The sequence below is a fragment of the Corvus kubaryi genome, unplaced genomic scaffold (genome assembly GCF_017639235.1).
Source record: "Corvus kubaryi isolate FWS band 111438036 unplaced genomic scaffold, C.kubaryi_AGA036_p1.0 37266, whole genome shotgun sequence".
NCBI lineage: Eukaryota > Metazoa > Chordata > Aves > Passeriformes > Corvidae > Corvus > Corvus kubaryi.
The window spans coordinates 4,483,726-4,502,779 of record NW_024581081.1 but is presented as its reverse complement, the minus strand read 5'-3'; the positions used below and the strand labels follow the sequence as shown (position 1 = coordinate 4,502,779).

Genomic DNA, 19,054 nt, shown 5'->3' with positions numbered 1-19,054 from the left:
ACAGTGTACCAAAGCTGCTGTTTGGTGTTTTATTCGTGTGGTTATCCTTTTTAATCTGCAGGCTCCACGTCAAGGTTGTGATGTGTTTAACTTGCTTCAGAAATGCAAGTGAAACAATAGGCCAGATTACTGCAACAGTTGTACAAGTTGGGTCCCATTAGGATGTGTAGTTCAGAGCCTTTCAGCATTCATGGAGCAAAAATACTCCCCAAACAGGCAGAGCTGTGGGTTTAATGAAATCAGCAGAGCTGGGATTCATTCCAACCATTTAACCTAAGTGTGTTTTCAAAAAGTTGTGTAATCCCTCATTTGCTTTCTAAGCTACATTCCAGAGGGATAACAGATATACACCCTTACTCTTTTCTCCATCTCACTCATACCATTATTTCCTACCTAAAACCAGAGAACAAAACTCCATTCAGTACAGCTGCTGGGTTCCTTTACACTCCTACCTGCTGCTAGTGCGTTAGGAATGACCCCATCCATGCTAGATAGAAAAGCAATCCAAAATGACATGTCTCATTTTAATCCAAGCTGGGAGGAAGTATTTCACTTTGTTTTGAAGCACTGGAATGATATTTAGACTCCTGACTTCTACTGAGAAAACAGAACGCACCCTTGGCCTTTCAGAAGAGAACCACTCTAAATCAGGGCCCTATTGCCTTAGGGCAAGTAGAACTAAGGAAACACATCACCAAAGCCAGGTCTTAAAGCCCAGTTTATTTCTCTGCCATTCCATCAGGGCTGGTAGCTGTTGTCAATACTTGATATTATCTTTGGAGCAAGAACATCATTAGCAGGTTTATTGGTTACTAATGCCATGCTGAGGATTGTTTCTTTTATCTGGCAGTTGCTATCTAAAAGAATGGCTTAAGGACAATAATATACATTTTGGTCTGAGGAACTCATTAATGATACTTTAATCCACAGGAGTCTTAAGCTTTATTTTGCTTTACTTGGCAATGGGAAATTTTTTTTCTTGACTTGTCCTCTCTGAACTTGTCGAGCACGAGTTCCAAATCCCAGAGACTGCATTGATTCTGTTAAGTACTTCTGGCCAGGAGAGATGCACAGCATCACCAACAGTTTAGCATCACCTCCTAAAAGCGGGGAAAAGACAAAACATACTTATTTACCTCATTATTTTCAGTAAGTTATACACTGGTACCATACTGATCTACACAACAGTGAGCACAGGTTACCACTGCTTTCATGAAGCAGAAGACTGCTCCTGAAGAGGGCTGTTGAAACAGACAGTTCCTTCATGGAGAGTCTGTATCTAACAATATGGTATTTGCCCCCAAGCGTTTCACAATTTGTAATGTAGACTTTTTTCCCCTTTTAGCTTCACCAGTTAATCAGCATGTATGTTATGGCTCTGGATACTTAATTTAAGTTTTGTCAAATGTTTGTAAATTTAGGGTAATGGCAAAATATCTTGTGTGACAATAAAACAAAACAGACTTGAAGTTTACAGACAATGATTAAAGAAAGGAGGAAACTGCCATTTTCAACACTTCACTGAAGTCATACAACTTGGTTAAAATCAGGCTCAGCACCCACAAAACACTTCTCTTTTTGGCTTTCCCTTTTCACAGTAGGGACTTCAGTACTAAATGAAAATCAAAGCTTAAGCAAAAATTCATAGTATTTCAGAAACTCTGAAGAATTGTTACCTCATTCACTGTCAATGTCTTGAACTGGAGATTAAAAGCATAAGGACTAATATTTGCTGGCCGAAGAAAAATGGACACAAACCTGACAGTACTGCAGGAATAACACTTGCTTTAAACTCCTCCTGCGTAGATGAGGAGTTAAAGAAAAGGAAGTGACCCAAACACAAAAAGAAATTGTAGCACAGTGCCATGTCCTGTCTTCCTCCTTTGTCTCGCTGCTATAGGGCACAATGGTAAGGAATGTGCAAGTATGTGATTATATCCTGTAGTAATAAAGATTGAGGTTTAACTTTTAAACTGTACCTGACATGAAACACCAGTGCAATGCAATTTTTACCCTTCACATGATCCTATGGAGATGTTGTTCTTCAGCTGAGCTTTCAAAACTGCAAGGTTTAGCTAAATTCAGAAGGAGTTCAGAACTGTCACTGTGTACTCACACACTCCAGAGCCAGAGTCTTTGAAATAGAGGCCACATTCAAGCAAAGAGTAGATGATCATCTAGTTTTACACAGCAAAGAGGGGGCAGAAAATTAGGAGAAGAAATCTATATTGTTAAACAGGAGTCAGAATAATCCCTCACCTACAGAGTCCTGAAGCAGATGTGTAAGTTTGCTGTTCCGATAGGGGACGTGAGCTCGCTGCTCTGCTATCGCTCCTAGAACGTCGGCCAGGGCAGACAGGCTGCGGTTAATGAAGGAGGTCTCTCTTAGTGCTGCCCCTGTCACTCCAGACATACCTGGCACAGTACAGGAAAATGCAGTGGTAACACTAAGCAAAGCTGCTTCAAAGCTGTAATGTGGAGGAAAGGTTAAAAAAGATTCATTGTGTACAGATGGTCCAAAGCATCTCATGTTAAAGTTGATCTCTTCAGATGTACAATGCATTTTGGCTCCACCTGTATTAAGAACAAGGAACCAAGAAAGTAGGAATACCTTAAGATCAGACAAAATAACACCACTTTTGAAAATGTGAGTCCACAATGCAACCAAAGAGAAGCCTGTTTTGTTTCATCATTTTTTATAAGAGTTAGCTGCCCCATCTGTATCCCTTAGGAAAAAGAGGAGAGGCACTGATGGCACAAGCTGCAGAAACAAAACTGTACAACACCCACAAGTATGAAGTATTTGTGTTCACCTAATCCTATGAGGTGGTGCTTTATGGCATGATTTTCTGTAAGGAGATGGATAACGGAAAATGATGCCCTTCTACCACCCACCCAGCACGGTTGTATGTGGCCATGCTGCCCCTGAGCAACACTGTAGAGGTTTGGTCTATGCAACACATTGCACCAATTCAAAGAGGTGCCGCAAGCTCAACTCTTTGATCAGTCTGGATGAGGCTGCAGTTAAGAGTAATTAATTCCTGCTGTCCTTACCTCTACCATGCTATTAGCATTTAGCATCACATTATTCAAATTCAAGCTTTCTTCAGGATAGTGGATGAGGTACAGAGGCACCCACAGTCACTCCTCCTTACCCAGAGCACATGATCCATGTCAGGCAGAGCTGATGGCTGTGGGATGATCAGATGGAGCCAACAACTTCCTCTACTGCCTACTCTCCCATCTCTAGACAGGTACAAGGAGTGGCTAGAGATCTTGATTTCCCCTTAGGCCAGCATTTTCCAAACTGGGAGAGCAAATGAGGAGTCCAAGAGGGAAATGTGAAAAGGTGAAGTAATAGCAAAAACCCCAGGAGTCTGGACAGGGAGGGCTGGAGAACCGTGACTGTGGGAGAGGATGAGGTTGGAGTGGTAGAGTCTCTTGTCAGAGAGAGAGCAAAACAGTTTGGAAGACCCTGCCAAAGAGTGGATAACAATCCAAGATAGGATGAATCTCAGGCTAACTTTACTGGGGTCATTATGTATACAGCCATCCCTAGGCTTCTTGTATATCAAGGAAAAGTGGACAGCTATCCCCCTACAGCAGAAAACTGCAAATAGGGGAGGGGGTATGTGTTTAAACTGCTGTTTCTCTACATTTGGTTAGATGAATGTCAACAAAGCATTTAGCTGAGTTTTCAAAGTGAAACATAGTTTGCTAAAAAGGGACCACTTGGCTTGTAAATGCTGCAGATGACCCAGGCTGGCTGTAGAGCCAACAGGGCCGGGTGCTGATGTGCGTGAGAAGCCTGAGGTACTGCTGCTCACTTAGATTTGTCCACATTTTAAAACAATTACGAGTTAACACTGCCCTCACTTTCAGCAGAATATGTCCACCAGCACAGCTGATGGCAGAGGTCAGTCAGTCTGCTGCGTGTGCTGGGCCACATCTAACACCGATGTGAGCACAGCTCTTCTGCCTTCACTAGAGGATCTGGCCTGCCAAGCCCCAGACCAAGGAAGTGTTTGTCCTAGTTTAACTGAGAGAACAAACACACACCCTGTTGCTCAATTACATGTTTTCAGCATTTAGGGCAAATGAAAAAATAACGTATTATATTAGGTTTCTCTGTAGAACAAAAGTTTAACAGTGAGCAACAGCAAGAATTCTTGGCAGTAAAGTAAAAGACTCTTTCATAATACTGGTTCACTTTTCAAAACATTATTTCTGGAATGATACATTTGGCTGCATGGTTTTTCTTGGTAAGAAAACTTGTCCTTTAGGAAATAATCAAGTTTTTGAAATTATTGTGTGCATAGAGGAGGCAGAAGGAAAATGCTTTGAAGAAACAATGAAAACAATATTATCTTTTCAACACTAATTTCCTCCAAGACTTTTTCCATAATAAAGCAGAAAAATCCACACATGGTGATTTCAATTATTACAGATATTTGTAATATTTAAATAATTTATGCCCTTTAAACATTTCTGTATCAAAGACATGCTAATTTTCAGAGTAGAAAAACAGGCCTAATAAAAGCAGTCTGAACAAATAGTATATCTATGATATGGGTAACTGTCCTGGGCTTATTTCAAGCTCATATGGTCATACTTTGAGTTAAACTATGCCAGTGTAAAACCAGATCAGTCAGCCCTCAAAATTTTGTTGATGCCAGGATCTGTGGGTTCAAACCACCACTGTGTGATGGTAGGGTAGCATGTATCCCTCCATAAAGAACTAAGGCAACTATTGTAACCTAGATCCACGAGGATCCATGCCCATGAACAGACACGTTCGCTTACCGACACACTCGCTCCCAGCCAGATCCACCAGCTGCAGTCTTGTTTTGACTTGCTTCATTTTCTCAGTTGCTTCAAATTGCACTGGAGAAGAGGGTCTGGAAGAAGAGGTGGATTTATTGTCTCTCATTCTTTGTAGAAAAGTGCAGGAAGACTCTTTAGTTAGTCTCTGACTGGTTTGTTCATCTTCCCATAAAGTACCTGGTTAATGGAAAAAAACAAGAGCTTCTCACTGACACTGATAATTGAGATGGGAAAAATAATGGGGCATCAATAGGGGATGTACAGTATCTGCTGCTTCAGGCAATTCTAACAAAAGCAATATACAAGTCAGAATCCATGCCACAGGCATGACTTTTTCTAAATTACTTTTTCTTTTTATCTAAGGTTTTACTCATCAAACTTATTGTACCAGTTGGTAACAAGTTTTGGTGTAGATTGTGTTGTATCCAATATCCCTATTGTTCACATATCCATGTGGAAAACAAGAAATGGGAGTCCAGTAAGGACTTTAAAGAGGCTTTTTTCAAATTTTTAGACTGATTGCAACCAAAGTCTAGAGTTGCAGATTTCAGATGTTTGGGAGCAGTAGGCTCTGAAATCTGGTTCTATGTATTTGAAATATCACCTGCTGGTGCTCTGGGAAAAAAAAAAAAATCTCCGTCCTGCCTCTTCTATTTTGTCCTTTGCTGCTGTTCCCCTTAGACTTCCTTCAGCCCTCATATCCCGCTGCAAGATCTCCACCTGATGAGCTATCAGCCTCAATAGTATTATTCCCACTTCTTCAGGTTGGTTACCTACTAATATCCTTCCTCTTCCTTAGCAGAAGCATCTGGCTTTCTCTGTGCTGGGAAGGAAGATAAAGATTCTCTGGGAAAGCTGCTTTCACATTAGCTTAGCAGGAATATATGTAAAATGGATTTCCCAAAGCAGTTTTGTTTTTTTCTTATGTTTTGGTTTTCATCTATCTCTTTCTTTCACCCTCTGAAAGACATGAAAGAATAAGAGGCACATATTCTGCTACAAGTCATAGAGACAGCAGATTTCCTTCAGTGCTTAAAGAGTTCTAGTTGGAATAGTAGCAAGTTTCCAACTGCAAAACTTGACTAAGGAGAAGACTGACTTGCGTTGCAGAGCTCTGTACTTCTCCAAGTAAGCTGCTGCTAAATCATGAGCCAGCTCTTCGCAGTGTAGGCAGAGCTGCTGTGTTGGTTTACACAGAATAAATGGCTTCAGGCTATAAAGTCTCAAACCAAGTGTTCTCACTCCTCTTCAGTTTTAGACAATGAAATTAAGAAACAGCTCTCCTTAAACAAGAGATAATTCTGATCAAAATGCTACCTTAATCAAACCTGGAAAAGTGCTGGCTTGTCAACCCTGGCTTAAGGTGAAGAACTCATCACAGAGTTTAGAACTTTTTATTTAGTGGCTTAGATATCTGATGATATCTTAGGTATCTGATGTCAACAATGGCACCTAGCTTTTAAATCAGGATCCTTTTCTTTTAAACAAGGCAGGCTGCACTGTCACACACTGCTGCAGTGAGGTCCCAACTGCAGTGCTGCTCTGTTCCCTTACAATGCACATCTTCATCCATGTGCTGTGAGTCAAAAGCCAGAGTCTGCATTCAACAACAATTAGACATTTCTGTGGAGCTTTGCTGCCAGGCAACCGGCACAGTGGGGTGGCTACCCTTTGAAGTGGCAAAGGGAATTCTGGACTAGACAAGATGGCTGCTGTGCTAATGGTGCAAACTCTGAGTGTAGAAAAGTACCATCAGTCTAATTGACGAGAATCTGGAGCGAGTTAACATCAGGAATGCTGGAGCTGCAATTTGTGAAGTAACTGTGTCTTTTGGCAAGGCCCATAGGTAAGTGAGGGCACTGTTTGTTCTGCTTTGCTGATACAGTTGGTTTAATTTCTGATAGCAATCTAAGGTAAAAAAATGTTAAATATTTCCCACTTTCTAAAATCACATTGTTGTTACAGAGTATGAAGGAGATGGGCCCACCACTCAAACAGAGAGCCTGAAATTATAACATGAGCAAAAGAAAACAAAGTTCCCCCCAGAGTCCCAAAAGGAAGTTGTTCCTCAACCAATAAACTGGTAAGTCTTGGTGTAGTAGTGAAAAGTAGAAATATCAATATTTCCATAGTAAATTAGACAAGTATTTTGTCCTTTCATACAGTAGCCTATTATTAACAGTTGAAAGGATTCTGAATTTGATGGACATTTTTGCAAGGCAGAGGGTAAAAAAATTTAATTCTTTCTCACCCAAAAGCATATGATGATCTCTAAAATTATGGTTAGCTTAACCACAAACTTTATACGACATGTAATTAGTAATTCTAAGTAATTTAACTACTTTGAGTACCTATCTTACCAAGATCTTTACTATCTTATACCTTATGACTTTCTGAAAACATTATTTATTAGTTGCCTCATGCAATAAAACTTCAACAACTCTAAGTCAAGACATATAAAGAAAAGTGCTAAGATTTTATGAAACTGAAAGCAGCATTCAAACATGAAAATGGTCTGTTATTTAAGGAGATACGAAGAAGTTAGAAAAATGGAAAAGAACTGAGGGAATGTATCAAACATTGGAAAAAGGAAGAAAAAGCAACAGGAAGATCTCCCAGTCCACAGACTGTTTTTCTAAAAACAATTGGCTCTAGATGTATTTTAGTAACATTCTACTTACCAAAGTTATCTCCAAAGACAACTGTGGTTATGGTCAATGTCACTACCAGATGAGAACGAGAGGAATGGGCATGCACCAGTGTTGGGTGCGTGACTCTCAGCTGTAGGCCTTTATTGACTAGATGCAAAAATTCCGATGCATTTTTAACAGTCCTAAGAAGTAAAGAAACAGAAAGGATATTTAACTGACTTGAAGGAAAAATCACACAAGAAAGCTGACAACTTGAATGAGAATCTCAGCACTTCCACTTCCCTGCTCTTCTCCTTATACTACTCTCAGTTTTGAGCTGCACAAACAACTGTATTTTGACTTTTTCAGGTGGGATAAAGATGAAAATTCAAGACAAAAGCTGTGATGCAGCCTGAAAGTGCTGCAGAAGTGGCCTGCCAGCCTTGCAGGTCCAGAGGTACTGTAGCTCAGCTCTTGAGGCAATGGAAATTTCTGCATCTCCACACTTTGGAAGAAAAGACACAGGTTAAGACACTGCTGGAATCTCTGGTCTTACAGAAGTGGATTTGTCCAATTTATGCTAAGGTAGCTCATTTTCTTAGGTACAGAATTAGGCAAAACCCCCCAAAAATTCTCTAGGCCTCTGGAAGTCATATTTCACATTTGGAATTAAATCCAGAATCCTTGGAAAAAAGTTCAGTTCCACTGTTCAATGAGCACAGTGTCAGAATAGATAGACGTAAGTTTCTATGGACCATTTATCTCATATTATCTGTTTTCCTGTTAAAGGAAGTGCTGCAAATATGATCAATCAAAGGGCAAAGACCTAACGCACACAGTGAACTAAACACAGAAAATGAAATAAACTGGTTAGGTAAAGATTTTCCCTAGGTTTGCAATGTTTAAAACAAATGAGATAAGAGTGCCTACCCTCTTCTTTCAGTATTGCCATCTTCAATAATCACTGAAGGTAGAACACCTAAATAATTGTTTTTAAGTGGGGCTATAAATGACGACTGCGTATCATAGCCTGGTCACTGAATGCTCTGTAACAGCACAACCATTAATAACTCTCATGACAGGCCTCAGGCTTGGTTCCACAATGCTGCAGTCAGCAAAAACAAGCATGTGTTTAGGCAAGGTCTTTATGACTTAGATTTGGCTGATTTCAGTAAAAGTCACACTGGGCAAAAGCTTATTTTATGCTAAGAGCCATACTTGAAGAGTTTGGAGACAGAAGAACAAAAGAAAACAAACTACACTCAACTAAAACAATTTCCTCGAAAACCAGAGCAAGGGCATCTGAAGAACAGAAAAGCATTTGGCCACACCATATCTGTAGGCACTGAGGAGAAGCGGCCACCTCAGCGCAGTTCCCTGTGTATCCAGGGCTGCGTGAGGTAAACAATCACTACAGACTTCCCCAATCAATCCTGAGCCACACATGCCGGCCTCCACTGTGACACCGCTGCTTCCGGCACCCACTGGGGATGTCTCCTGCTTGTCTGACCTGGTGCCAGCAGAGAACCAGTGGCTCTAGTTCCTACAGTCAAAGCCTCACACTGGGGTGATCTGACTATTGCCTCACACATCCTGCCTTCCCAAGTCTTGAACTGCATCTTCCAGTGGCTAGTCAGCCAGGACTGGAAGGCCTGACAGGGAAGCAGCCTTGGCTAGGATGCAGCACCAGGCTGTCAGCTTTTGCAAACTGCTGCTGGGAGCTGGCAAAGGGTCAATGCTCCAAGCTGCTGCCCCATCCCTACATTTGCCAACTAAGACAGGGCTCAGGGTGTGCTGCCAGTGCTGGTCACCTACACTGGGAAGCTGCAGCTGGCTTTGAAGACAAGCAACATCCCCAACCCAGTGTGGCAACCTTGGCACAGTAGCTCCCCAGCAGGACTGACAGAAATAATATTTTCGTATAATCTCTACGACTGCATCGTGCTCTGTGTGCTGCACGTTCCAGGACCAGATTCTACAAAGAGAAGCCCTGTTGTGGTTACATTAAAAATTTGATGCTGAAAGTTCTCCAAAGTCAACCAAGCTATAAAAGAAGAAAGAGACTGAGGTTTTTGTGATTCAGTAAGATGAACATGTTAGCAGGAAAGAGACTACTGTACTTTAATGGATATATGGAGAAGCCAATAAGACCCAGCAGGCCAATATATTCTAGATGAAATATTATCATAAATGAGGATGTGTTTTTATTCAAAGCACGAGCTGTTTACTTTAGATTTTGGGCAGCTGGGTGGCCTCATTCAATGGTTCCCTTACTTTGTTTGGGTTTGTTTTTTCTTATTAACCTTTCTGTGTAATTATTAATATAACTTGTTTATGAATTGGACTTTTTTCGCTGCTTGCATTGTAATTGAGATACAAGTCCATATTTTTATTTATATTTGCATTAGAATTTAGTATTAACCGACTGAGATAAGTGGCTTTTAAGAGTTTTAGTTCAAGGCGCCAGGTTCCTACGCCATAAATTAAAATTTACAGAAATAAACAGAGCAGCCATTTTATTAACTAGAAGGACTAGAAGGACACATGAAACCTTATTGCAGCTCATTTTTTTTTGTCTCTATGGCACAAGTCCTGCTGCTTCTCACCTCTCCCTTCCCCAAAACCTATGAAAAGAGATGGGTCACCCACTAGCTATGCAAAGCTCCCTTGGGAAGTGGAACAGGCACTTTTCAGGAATAAAATTATGCCAGGCCAGCATCTTAGTTACTGAAATACCATAATTAAAAACTACTTGGAGGTTCTGATGAAACAGGGAAAGTTCAACTTCCATCATGCCTACACTACATGCACCCATCTTCATTTTCTAAGTTGTGTGGCTCCTTTCCTGTCTAGTCAAAGTAAAAAATTAGCTCCTCCAAGAAAGATTCAGCACACACAGGTTACGTTCTGCTCCCAGCCTTTTCAGGAGTTTTTCATTCCCTTGACAGCAGAGCCTTAGCTAGATACTAAAAGTTGGAGTAGAGTCACAGTTGGGGAAATACAAGAATAGAGACAGAGAAACCCACCAGTCAGCATAATACAGACAGAAAGGGCAAGAGGATTCATCACTTTAAGTTCCAGTCATTTTTCATACATTCCATGTTCTTATGGAGCATGCAGAGTGCAATCAAGCTTGCAGAATTTCTATGGAAATTGTATTTAACCTCAAGACCAAAGAGCAGGCATACCCTAGATACAAATGTTTGTTAATCCTTCCAAGAATATTGCAGTGCTTATTATTTCATAGAAAGAAAGAAGTTCTGTAGCTCCTACAATGAAGAAAACCACTTGACAATTTCTCTGGGCTCCCACTTTTCTATGAGCAATTAAATTGCTAGAAAGTACAAATCAATAAATGTGTATCACTAGGTAGAATAAAAGTATGTTTGCACAATCCTCCAGTACATTCTTGTATTTTTATCAAGGCTTGCTGGGAATAGCATTAACCCCAGATAAACAAACTATTGGTCAGCTTATGTGACTAAGTCCCACAGGACAAAATTATTTCCACTGAGGCTGCATTTTATTTTAATTGGCATGGGATACATTTCATATCTGACTGCTAATTCCCATTGGAAAAGTAGAGATTAGACCATGACAAGAATTATTATAGAGAAGTGAAGAAAAACATCACTTTTCTCCAGAAACATAGAAAACTCTAATGCTCTTCTAAACATTTCAATAGAGCAAGATGTTCCTTTTCATAAACATTATTTACTCAAGGAGCAGGACACTTTTTAATGTTTTTAGACATCTCGATAATGCACATGCTCCCTTCTGGAATCTGTTCTCATGCTGGGTACTCATAGAGAGATGTCCAGTTTAATTCCACTGGGTACCATCACGATTCTGGTACCACTTGTACTGCTAGTCCCATTTTTTTTTTTTTTTCCTAGCTAATGCTGATTCTACTAGTGTAAGACCTGAATAAAGGCCACAAAAATGGTGAAAGGCCTAGAGGGGAAGCCATGTGAGCAGAAGTTGAGGTCACTTGGTTTATTCAGCCTGGAGGAGACTGAGGGGAGACCTCACTGCAGCTACAACTTCCTTGTGAGGGGAAGCAGAGGTGCAGGAACCCATCTCTTCTCTTTGGTGACCTGGGGGAACAGCCTCAAGTTGTATCAGGGGAGGTTTACACTGGATATTAGGACAAGGTTCTTTACCCAGGGGGTGGCCAGATACTGGAATGTGATTCTTGGGGCTGTTCTGTGCAGGGCTATGAGTTGGACTCTACGATTTGTGAGCCCCTTCCCACTCAGGACATTCTGTGATAGCCATTACTAAAATGAAGCATCTGAAACAGATTCTCTTGTGCTAATGGATGAAATTTTATGAACACATGATTTTTAACACCTAACTACCCAGGTAAGCTTTTTATATATAACAAGAAAGCACTGTACATCTGCTTTATATGCCACACTTACATAATGCCAAGAATCATTCCCATGAGTACTAGAACAAGTCTTTGTAATGCTTAGTAAGTAAAAGAAGGCATTAAAGTATAGCTGTAGCCTTAAATACCCTACCTCTTCCTACACTGTCAAGTTGTGTAAATAAGGATCAAACCTGGCATGCACCGATGCTGGGAAGGTACATCTTAAAAGTGAATGGTGAGAAGCTTTGCTGCTTCTTAGGTTTTAGTTTGAAGAACCTCAATTTTCAAGACCTACAAGTTCAAATGCCAACACAACAAATCCAGCTTTAACACCTCCAGTTATGAAAACAGAATATTAAGCAATATTAAGATGAGTATTTGTATTAAAAGATCACTTAAAATCTTATTATAATTTTTTTAACTCTAACCCATAAAGGGAGAGCTAAAACCCTACAGCTGCTTAAAAATTTGCAACTGGTACATAAATTTCTATTATAATCTGTAAATTTTATAATTCAGTAAGACTGGATGGAAAGTGCTTTGTGACTGGATTATCTCTTCTTCTTCTACAGCTGACAAGATGCCCTAGATCCAGCAACAACAAAATATGCAGCAATCTTCAGGCATTCTGAGTGAAAGGCACATTATACTCCTTAAAACAGGAGTATAATGCAAAGTAATTGTACAGTTATTTCTGGGAAGTATTTTGACATTTGCAGCCAACAGCAATCTAATAGACTGAGCTAACAGAAACAGAGCTGTTCTTTTACATATGGTAAGAACTCATTATTTAGAAGCAATCTGGTGCCAATAATGCAGCTTTGTGACAGCTCTTCATGGCATTAACACCAATGGTAGGAACAAGCCATGTACTTACTCGTGCGTCAGCAATGGCACATCGCTCTTCCCTTCTCTGGTTGTGACAACATCACGTTTGATGCCAAATGCTTTTCCATAACTGTCTTTGGCCAGAAGATCAAAAATTTCATTATTATACACTTCTACAACAGAAACCTCAACCCAGTAACTTCCTTGGGGCTTTTCTGAAATAAGCCTGGCAAATAAAAAAAAAAAAAAGAAAAAAAATTGAAGAAAGCCCAAAAATGTTGAAGTCCAACCCCAAATGAACAATCTGTAAATAGAGATCTATTATTTAATTGTAATATAATTACAATCTGATAAAGTGTTTACTAAGTATCTGCAGCCATGGATTTGCCTCATCCATATGTTAATGTTAACTTGAAGAATCAGAATATACAGTTTATTTATACATGAAGAAGTAAATAGAATTTAATTTCCCAAACAGCTGTGCCAGCTTGTTTTTTTTCCACTAGCCTCCCACCTCATGATTTTTTTTATACCATTTCTCTGCTGGCAGTTATTGCACTCAGAACTCCGAGTATAAAATCTGGCAGAGTGCAAGCAGTGAACAGACAGAGATGGCAAACTATATCTGTAAGAAGTTATCTGTTCACAGCCTCAGAAAACCCACAAATTAAGGGCTTCTCTATTCAGGAGAGTATTCAGAGTTAGACATTAGTTAGTTATTCTCATACAAAATTGGTTCTTTGATTTATCTTATACCCTTCTCCAAAAGAAACAGGCTTAGCTGGAAAAACTTCTAATGGCTCTTCTACTGTAACATAGGAGCATATCAGTTCAATCCTGTATTAGGTTCAACTATAAAAATCTAAGAACTCTTAAAACAAGAACAGACTGTAGTTAAAAATTCTACTATTGTTCTTCCTTGGGACTGGCTTCTAATTTAAATCTTCTTCATGTATTCCAATTGTCAATTCTCACAAAACTTTTAGGAACTTAATAGTCTTTTGGACTCCCACAACTATGGTTAAAATATTTTCAAAAGTTTAATTAAGAGTCTGAAAGCCAGATGGACAGATAACACACAGTAAAACTGCATAATCTTATTGTCTTAGAAAATCAGATTAAGCAGGAGAAAGACTAGAAACCTGTATAAAGCCTCAAATATCAAATGGTAGTCAGAGAAGCTAAAAATATTAACCATTGTGAAGCTGAAATCTATAATGATAAATACATTACAAACATTATTTCACCCTTTCTATACAGTTTAAAGTGACTGCCACTGACAGCAAACCTTTACTTCATTTTTACCTGAACACTTCTTGGGTAGCTCGGGGAATAATTCCAAGTTCTGATTCCTCTTCTATGGAGAATGCTAAGTTCCCCTCTAACTGTGGTCCCAACATTGTGTATGTCTTCCCACTTCCCGTTTGCCCATAAGCCATGATACACACATTGTACCTGAAAAACAGAAGTGCTGTAATATATTTTACCATTACCAAATGTGTCTGTTAGGTGGCAAGTCAAACTCCAAACAATTTGGGAACACAAACTTAAACAAGAAAATAAATACACTGCCCCTGATTTCTTTCTGCAGGTCTCAAAGTCTGACAGTAATTACTGTTCATAACATGACCTAAACAGATTTTATTTTTTAAGCAGAGTTGAAGGGATGCTTCTAAGAAGACGTTTAAGGGATCCTTAGCTTGGAATGACTGATGCTGTTAGACCTCCTCGCCTGCCCAACTTCCAGCTTGTGCACTACTGAGCTGCTTGTTAATCAGCTCCTGAAACACTGCAGTTTACAGTATAGCATTTTAAAGTAAACCATTGATGGGCTTGATTTGTGTTACAGTGCTGTGCTGCAAACCCCACTGCACTTGTATCTTAACAGCTGGGAACTCTTCATCTCTCATAGCCTTTTTCAGGCAGGCTCATCAGTCATAGCCTTCAGTCAGAGAAGACAGCCCCCTAAGAATAGGGGGCACAAATTTTAAACCAACAGCACCAGTTCAGAATGAGCATGCACACAACGACTACTCTGCAACAAAGGTGGCAGGAACTGCTCTGATAAGGACAAGTAGAAAATGAAAATGTACAGTGTCAGTGCAGAGGAACAGGAACCTGTGAAACATCATCTTCTGAAGCAGACAAGTAAATATGTCTAATGAACAGAACTCTGAAAAAGCCTCTTTCACTGCGCTGAAAATAATAACAGAAAAAGAATTGTTCACAGCTGTGAGCACTGTTGTGGTCTGTGCCACAGGGATCTGAACTGAGACGTATGAATCCTATTTAGAAAGTGTGTTACTAACACAATCAGATCAAAGTCAACATCTTAAGCAAAATAAGTGGTTGGACACAGACACATCCAGCCACAGTACTGCTTTGTATGGAGGACCAACACTGTGTTGTGCAGCTGAAGTTTTGCCCCTTCTTGGCTGTGCCTGCTCTGCTGCCCCTGCCAGCACCTCGATGTTGACCACAGTACTGTGCCAGCAAAACCCTTGGAAGACATGCAGTTATGCTGATAGGACTGTCCTATCCCTGGACTATCTTGTTTGTTCGGAGATACGACATTAGCAGAACCTTCATGCACGAGGAGTGCTTCCCAGTTTGCAGAAACATCTGCTCTACTAGAGAGCTGCAAGAATGGGCTTGCTCCTCCTGCCAGAGAATAAAATTTCACAGCCTAAACTACCTCTGCTGTGGGCAGACCTGAAAAAGCTGCTTTTGATTATCTGATGTTTTTCCTCGTATCAAAAATGTAGTTTCAATCCCATACCAGCATATTTCAATGAAGACCCCTCATCTAATTATTTTAAATGTACAGTTTCAAGTAATGAAATACTTATATGGCATTTCAGTGATTTTTTGCATATTAAACATGCCTAGAAGCAGTTATTTCAGGAGGATTATTTTGAAAACTTTCCTTGTTAGAAACAAATGTGGGCTGATAAGCCACATGGAAAATACCCGAGTACCCTTTCTGGGAATGTGAAGTCAAAGTTGCAGTCAATGAATCTATAGTAAGGTCCCTCCAGATTTTAGCATGAACTGCAGAGTATAGAACAGAAGTCTAGTCATAGATCTGATGAAGTAAAGGAGATAACTGAAAACAAAGAGCACTACAGTAAAAGGAAATGTGATAGAAATTAGGGCTGTAAATCTGAAATGAGGGATTTCTTGAAATATTCACTGCTGACATAACTCAGTAGAAAAGCTCATGCTAATTTTGGTAGTTTTTAGCTAGACTAACAATGAGTAATTTTCACAGTTCCACCCCTCATGCACACCGCCTGGCCAGCCTGTACCTTACTGAGACTTCTAGCCCTATTTCAAAGTTAAACAGATCTTTGGAACCAAAAAGGGAGCCAGATGTTTGCAAGTGGTCATTTTCCTTGGGAAAAACAGAATTAGTCTTCTTAAAAGTCTCTCCTAAAGGAATTTCCTATAGTCGAGCTATTCAAATTTTCCTTAATTGCTGCTTGCTGTAAGACAGGAAGAATCCTGGACAAAATAGTTCTGACAAGATGCAGATGATATGATTAGAAGTTAAGTGGGCAGAGGATTGTAACATTGAAGACAGAGATGCAAATCAGGTATCAGTCAGTGGTAACTTCTCTGCCAAAGCCAAAACAGTGTTTCAGTCAGCCCAAATGAGCTAAAACTGGCCAAAGCAGTATCATATCTAAGTAGGTATGGGAGATAATGAATTGTTGGGGAATTCAATAGGAAGACAAGAAGCAGATTACTTTATATTTACCCATATAATAATAGTTATTTATTATAGTTTACTTCATTGGTGTTCTAGCTCCAGCATAAAGATTTCAAATAGAGAAGTCTGAAGATTTTTGACTATGATTCACCCCTGTGCCCTGCTATTCTTCCTTCCCCACTTTGTTTATTATTATATGTAACAGTTATATTCTTGCTTAGAAAAGTTCTCATCATCAAGCAAAAATACCAATAGTGTTGTAGCACTTCTCTCCAGAAAAGAGTGCAGGTGTTCACTCTAGCAAAGTGACCCCTAGGAGAGAACACTGTTAAAGGAAATGAAAGAAGCAGAAATTTATTCTTTAAACAAACAAGTTGGATTCTTCAACGCTGTAAAGAAAAGAAAAGTTATCTTACTCCTTGTTGGCCCTGTATGGCTCACGGTAAACTTTGAAACCTGCTATACTTTGTCTGTTTTACATATGAAACAATCTTTTCTTCCTGCATATTTATACTGAAAAATGAAACAATCCATTAAGAAAGAAAAACATAGAAAAAAATAAGGAAAAGGAGAGAACACTCCCTTCTACTCAAGCTAGAAGTTGTTACAGACCACTTTGGAACCAAGACTAAAACAATCAGGAGCAGCAAAGAGGTTCAATGTTCAGACTAAGCATGTCTGTTTCCCATTTACAGTGGGAAGGCTGCTGTGCTCAAATGCACAGACTTGCCTTTCCTGAGAATCTGCTTCTGTTTAAACAGCACTTCTGGAAGAACAAGACAGGTCTTGTTTTCAATAACAGAACATTTCCTAACTGAATACAAAAATCTTAGCTTTTAGGACAGGATTCTCCCCACCTAAAAATTAGGAGTGGGAAGTACAGCAGATCAAGGTACAGATCACATAGGTCTGAAGACACTTAAGGATGTATTGAACCAAGGCAAAATTATCGTTGCAAAAGAAAAAGTAGGGAGAGAAAGCAGTAGTATAAAGACTTCTTTAAAATCCTGCAACCTAGTGGTCCCTAGATTGCTCAGCTAAAGAAACTGTGGTTACTTATCACTGGTAAACAAGAACAATGCAATCTATGACTTCCCTCAGCCAGGGAGCCCTTGGGGGCCCCTCTGTGGCATAAGGAATTCCCAATATTCACAGAATCTTTAGATACCTCTTCTAGGACGCTTTTAAGAAAAGGAGCCTTGGAAACTTCAGTGCACAAGCTTCTGGGAACAAGGATTGCCACTGTTCAACTATGCCACTGTGGATGGAAAGGGACTGTCTTTTCCTCTACAGGGAGGGAAAGGTCCATGACAGCCCTACCATATAATTAAGTGGTATTGGAACAGGGATGAAAAAGGAGCAGAAAGGAAGTTATGTATAAATCTCAGTTCAAGCCTCAAGGATTATAACAATATGCACTTCAAAGCTTCTTTGCAAGAGTAGCTTAAGTTGGCTCAGGACTTATGAAAAATCACACTTTATGAGCTTCAGTAGCTAGAAGTAATTTCATGTATTTGTTAGTGCTTGTTACTGATCAGTTTTGTATTCAAACCAGAATTCAGTTTTACCCCAGTGCCTGAAGGAGCAGTAGAATGACTGAGAATGCTCAGTTCTGGTTCAACCAGGAATTGATCCCACCACCTCCTATGGCCTGTGCTGGACACAAAACCAGGACAGCCTTTTGCATTAAACACAGTGTTCACAGTGAACACACTGTTGGAAAAGATGTATCATACAATGTCTGCAAAAGTTACAAAACATAACCTACAAGAATATGAAGAAAAAGAGACAACATCCTCCATTAGAAGCATCAGTTCAACAGAAGATCAGAGGAAAAAACTGGGTTTTTTTTATTTTTACAAATTTGTCTCCTCTGCTAAATTTTGCAAACCATTTTTTCACTGTTTATACAGGGAAACAACATTTACTTGGGGCTGAGTAGAAAGAAAACAGGAAAATGGAACTGCAAAGCCACAAAACTTGACTAGATCACCACTATTAAGTGGGTTTTTTTTAACTGATAGATTTCAGTACGTTCAGCTCTAGCTTTCTTATTGCAACCTTTTAACTTACCCATCCAGGAGAGATGTTAGCAAAGGGGCCACATCTGCAAATACTGCATCTTGAGACTCTAAATCATTGTAAACTCTGAGGAACAAAGTGCAATGATTAACCAAAGAAAAAATAAAAATGTTGTCACAAGAACACAGACTATAGAAACTGTAGGCCAGTGACATGAAACTTGGGACCTGCTGACATTTCTGTGTCAAGAGAACTGAAAATTAGAACTCCGAAGTTCTCACTAACATTTTGGGAGCAGCTGTTGTTGTGTTTTGGAGCGAACAACCCATAGGTGTACACTTGTGGATTTCTGACCTCATCCTAAACCTCCTGCCTGCCTCTCTGGCCACAGAGTCCTTTTTTAGGCTGTACTGGATCCCTATTACTTTTTCCCACCTACTAGAATGTGAAATAGCCCTGCTGCCTGGACCTCCTTTGTATCACGTTATAGAAGATGGTGGTCAGTCAAGTCGTACTGCCCTTTAGATGTGGGTAAAGTTCAGGGGGGAAAAAAAGAGGCATGGAGGCTGCAAACTTGCTGAGGACTTGTCTCAGAAGACTCAGTGGCAAAGCAGAAATCAGAATGCTCCTGAAGGCATGTTTAAGGATGCACTGTCAACCAAA

The 19,054-nt window shown here is 39.8% G+C and overlaps 1 protein-coding gene and 1 long non-coding RNA gene across 7 annotated transcripts in view; one reads left to right on the top strand and one right to left on the bottom strand.

Annotated features, from left to right (window-relative positions):
- Window positions 1-700: 700 nt before the first annotated feature.
- Window positions 701-19,054, bottom strand: part of KIF25 (kinesin family member 25) — a 41,114-nt gene continuing 22,760 nt past the window's right edge. For 4 of the 5 annotated variants that reach the window (XM_042025148.1, XM_042025147.1, XM_042025150.1 and 1 more), the window contains 7 exons: window positions 18,443-18,517; window positions 13,963-14,112; window positions 12,707-12,883; window positions 7,506-7,657; window positions 4,804-5,001; window positions 2,260-2,415; window positions 701-1,100 (listed from right to left, as the gene is read on the bottom strand). In XM_042025148.1, coding sequence (XP_041881082.1) covers window positions 943-1,100; window positions 2,260-2,415; window positions 4,804-5,001; window positions 7,506-7,657; window positions 12,707-12,883; window positions 13,963-14,112; window positions 18,443-18,517 — 1,066 coding nt within the window. In that variant the 3' untranslated portion in view covers window positions 701-942. Of the gene's footprint in view, window positions 1,101-2,259; window positions 2,469-4,803; window positions 5,002-7,505; window positions 7,658-12,706; window positions 12,884-13,962; window positions 14,113-18,442; window positions 18,518-19,054 lie in introns of all 5 variants that reach the window. The other variant, XR_006015548.1, reaches the window with a different exon arrangement.
- Window positions 6,500-12,712, top strand: LOC121663165. Of its 2 annotated transcripts, XR_006015550.1 has the most exons (4): window positions 6,500-6,670; window positions 6,790-6,907; window positions 7,824-8,039; window positions 12,402-12,712. It is a non-coding gene; the product is annotated as an uncharacterized LOC121663165 (long non-coding RNA). The 2 variants fall into 2 exon arrangements; XR_006015549.1 differs by lacking the exon at window positions 12,402-12,712 and having other exon boundaries at window positions 7,824-11,916.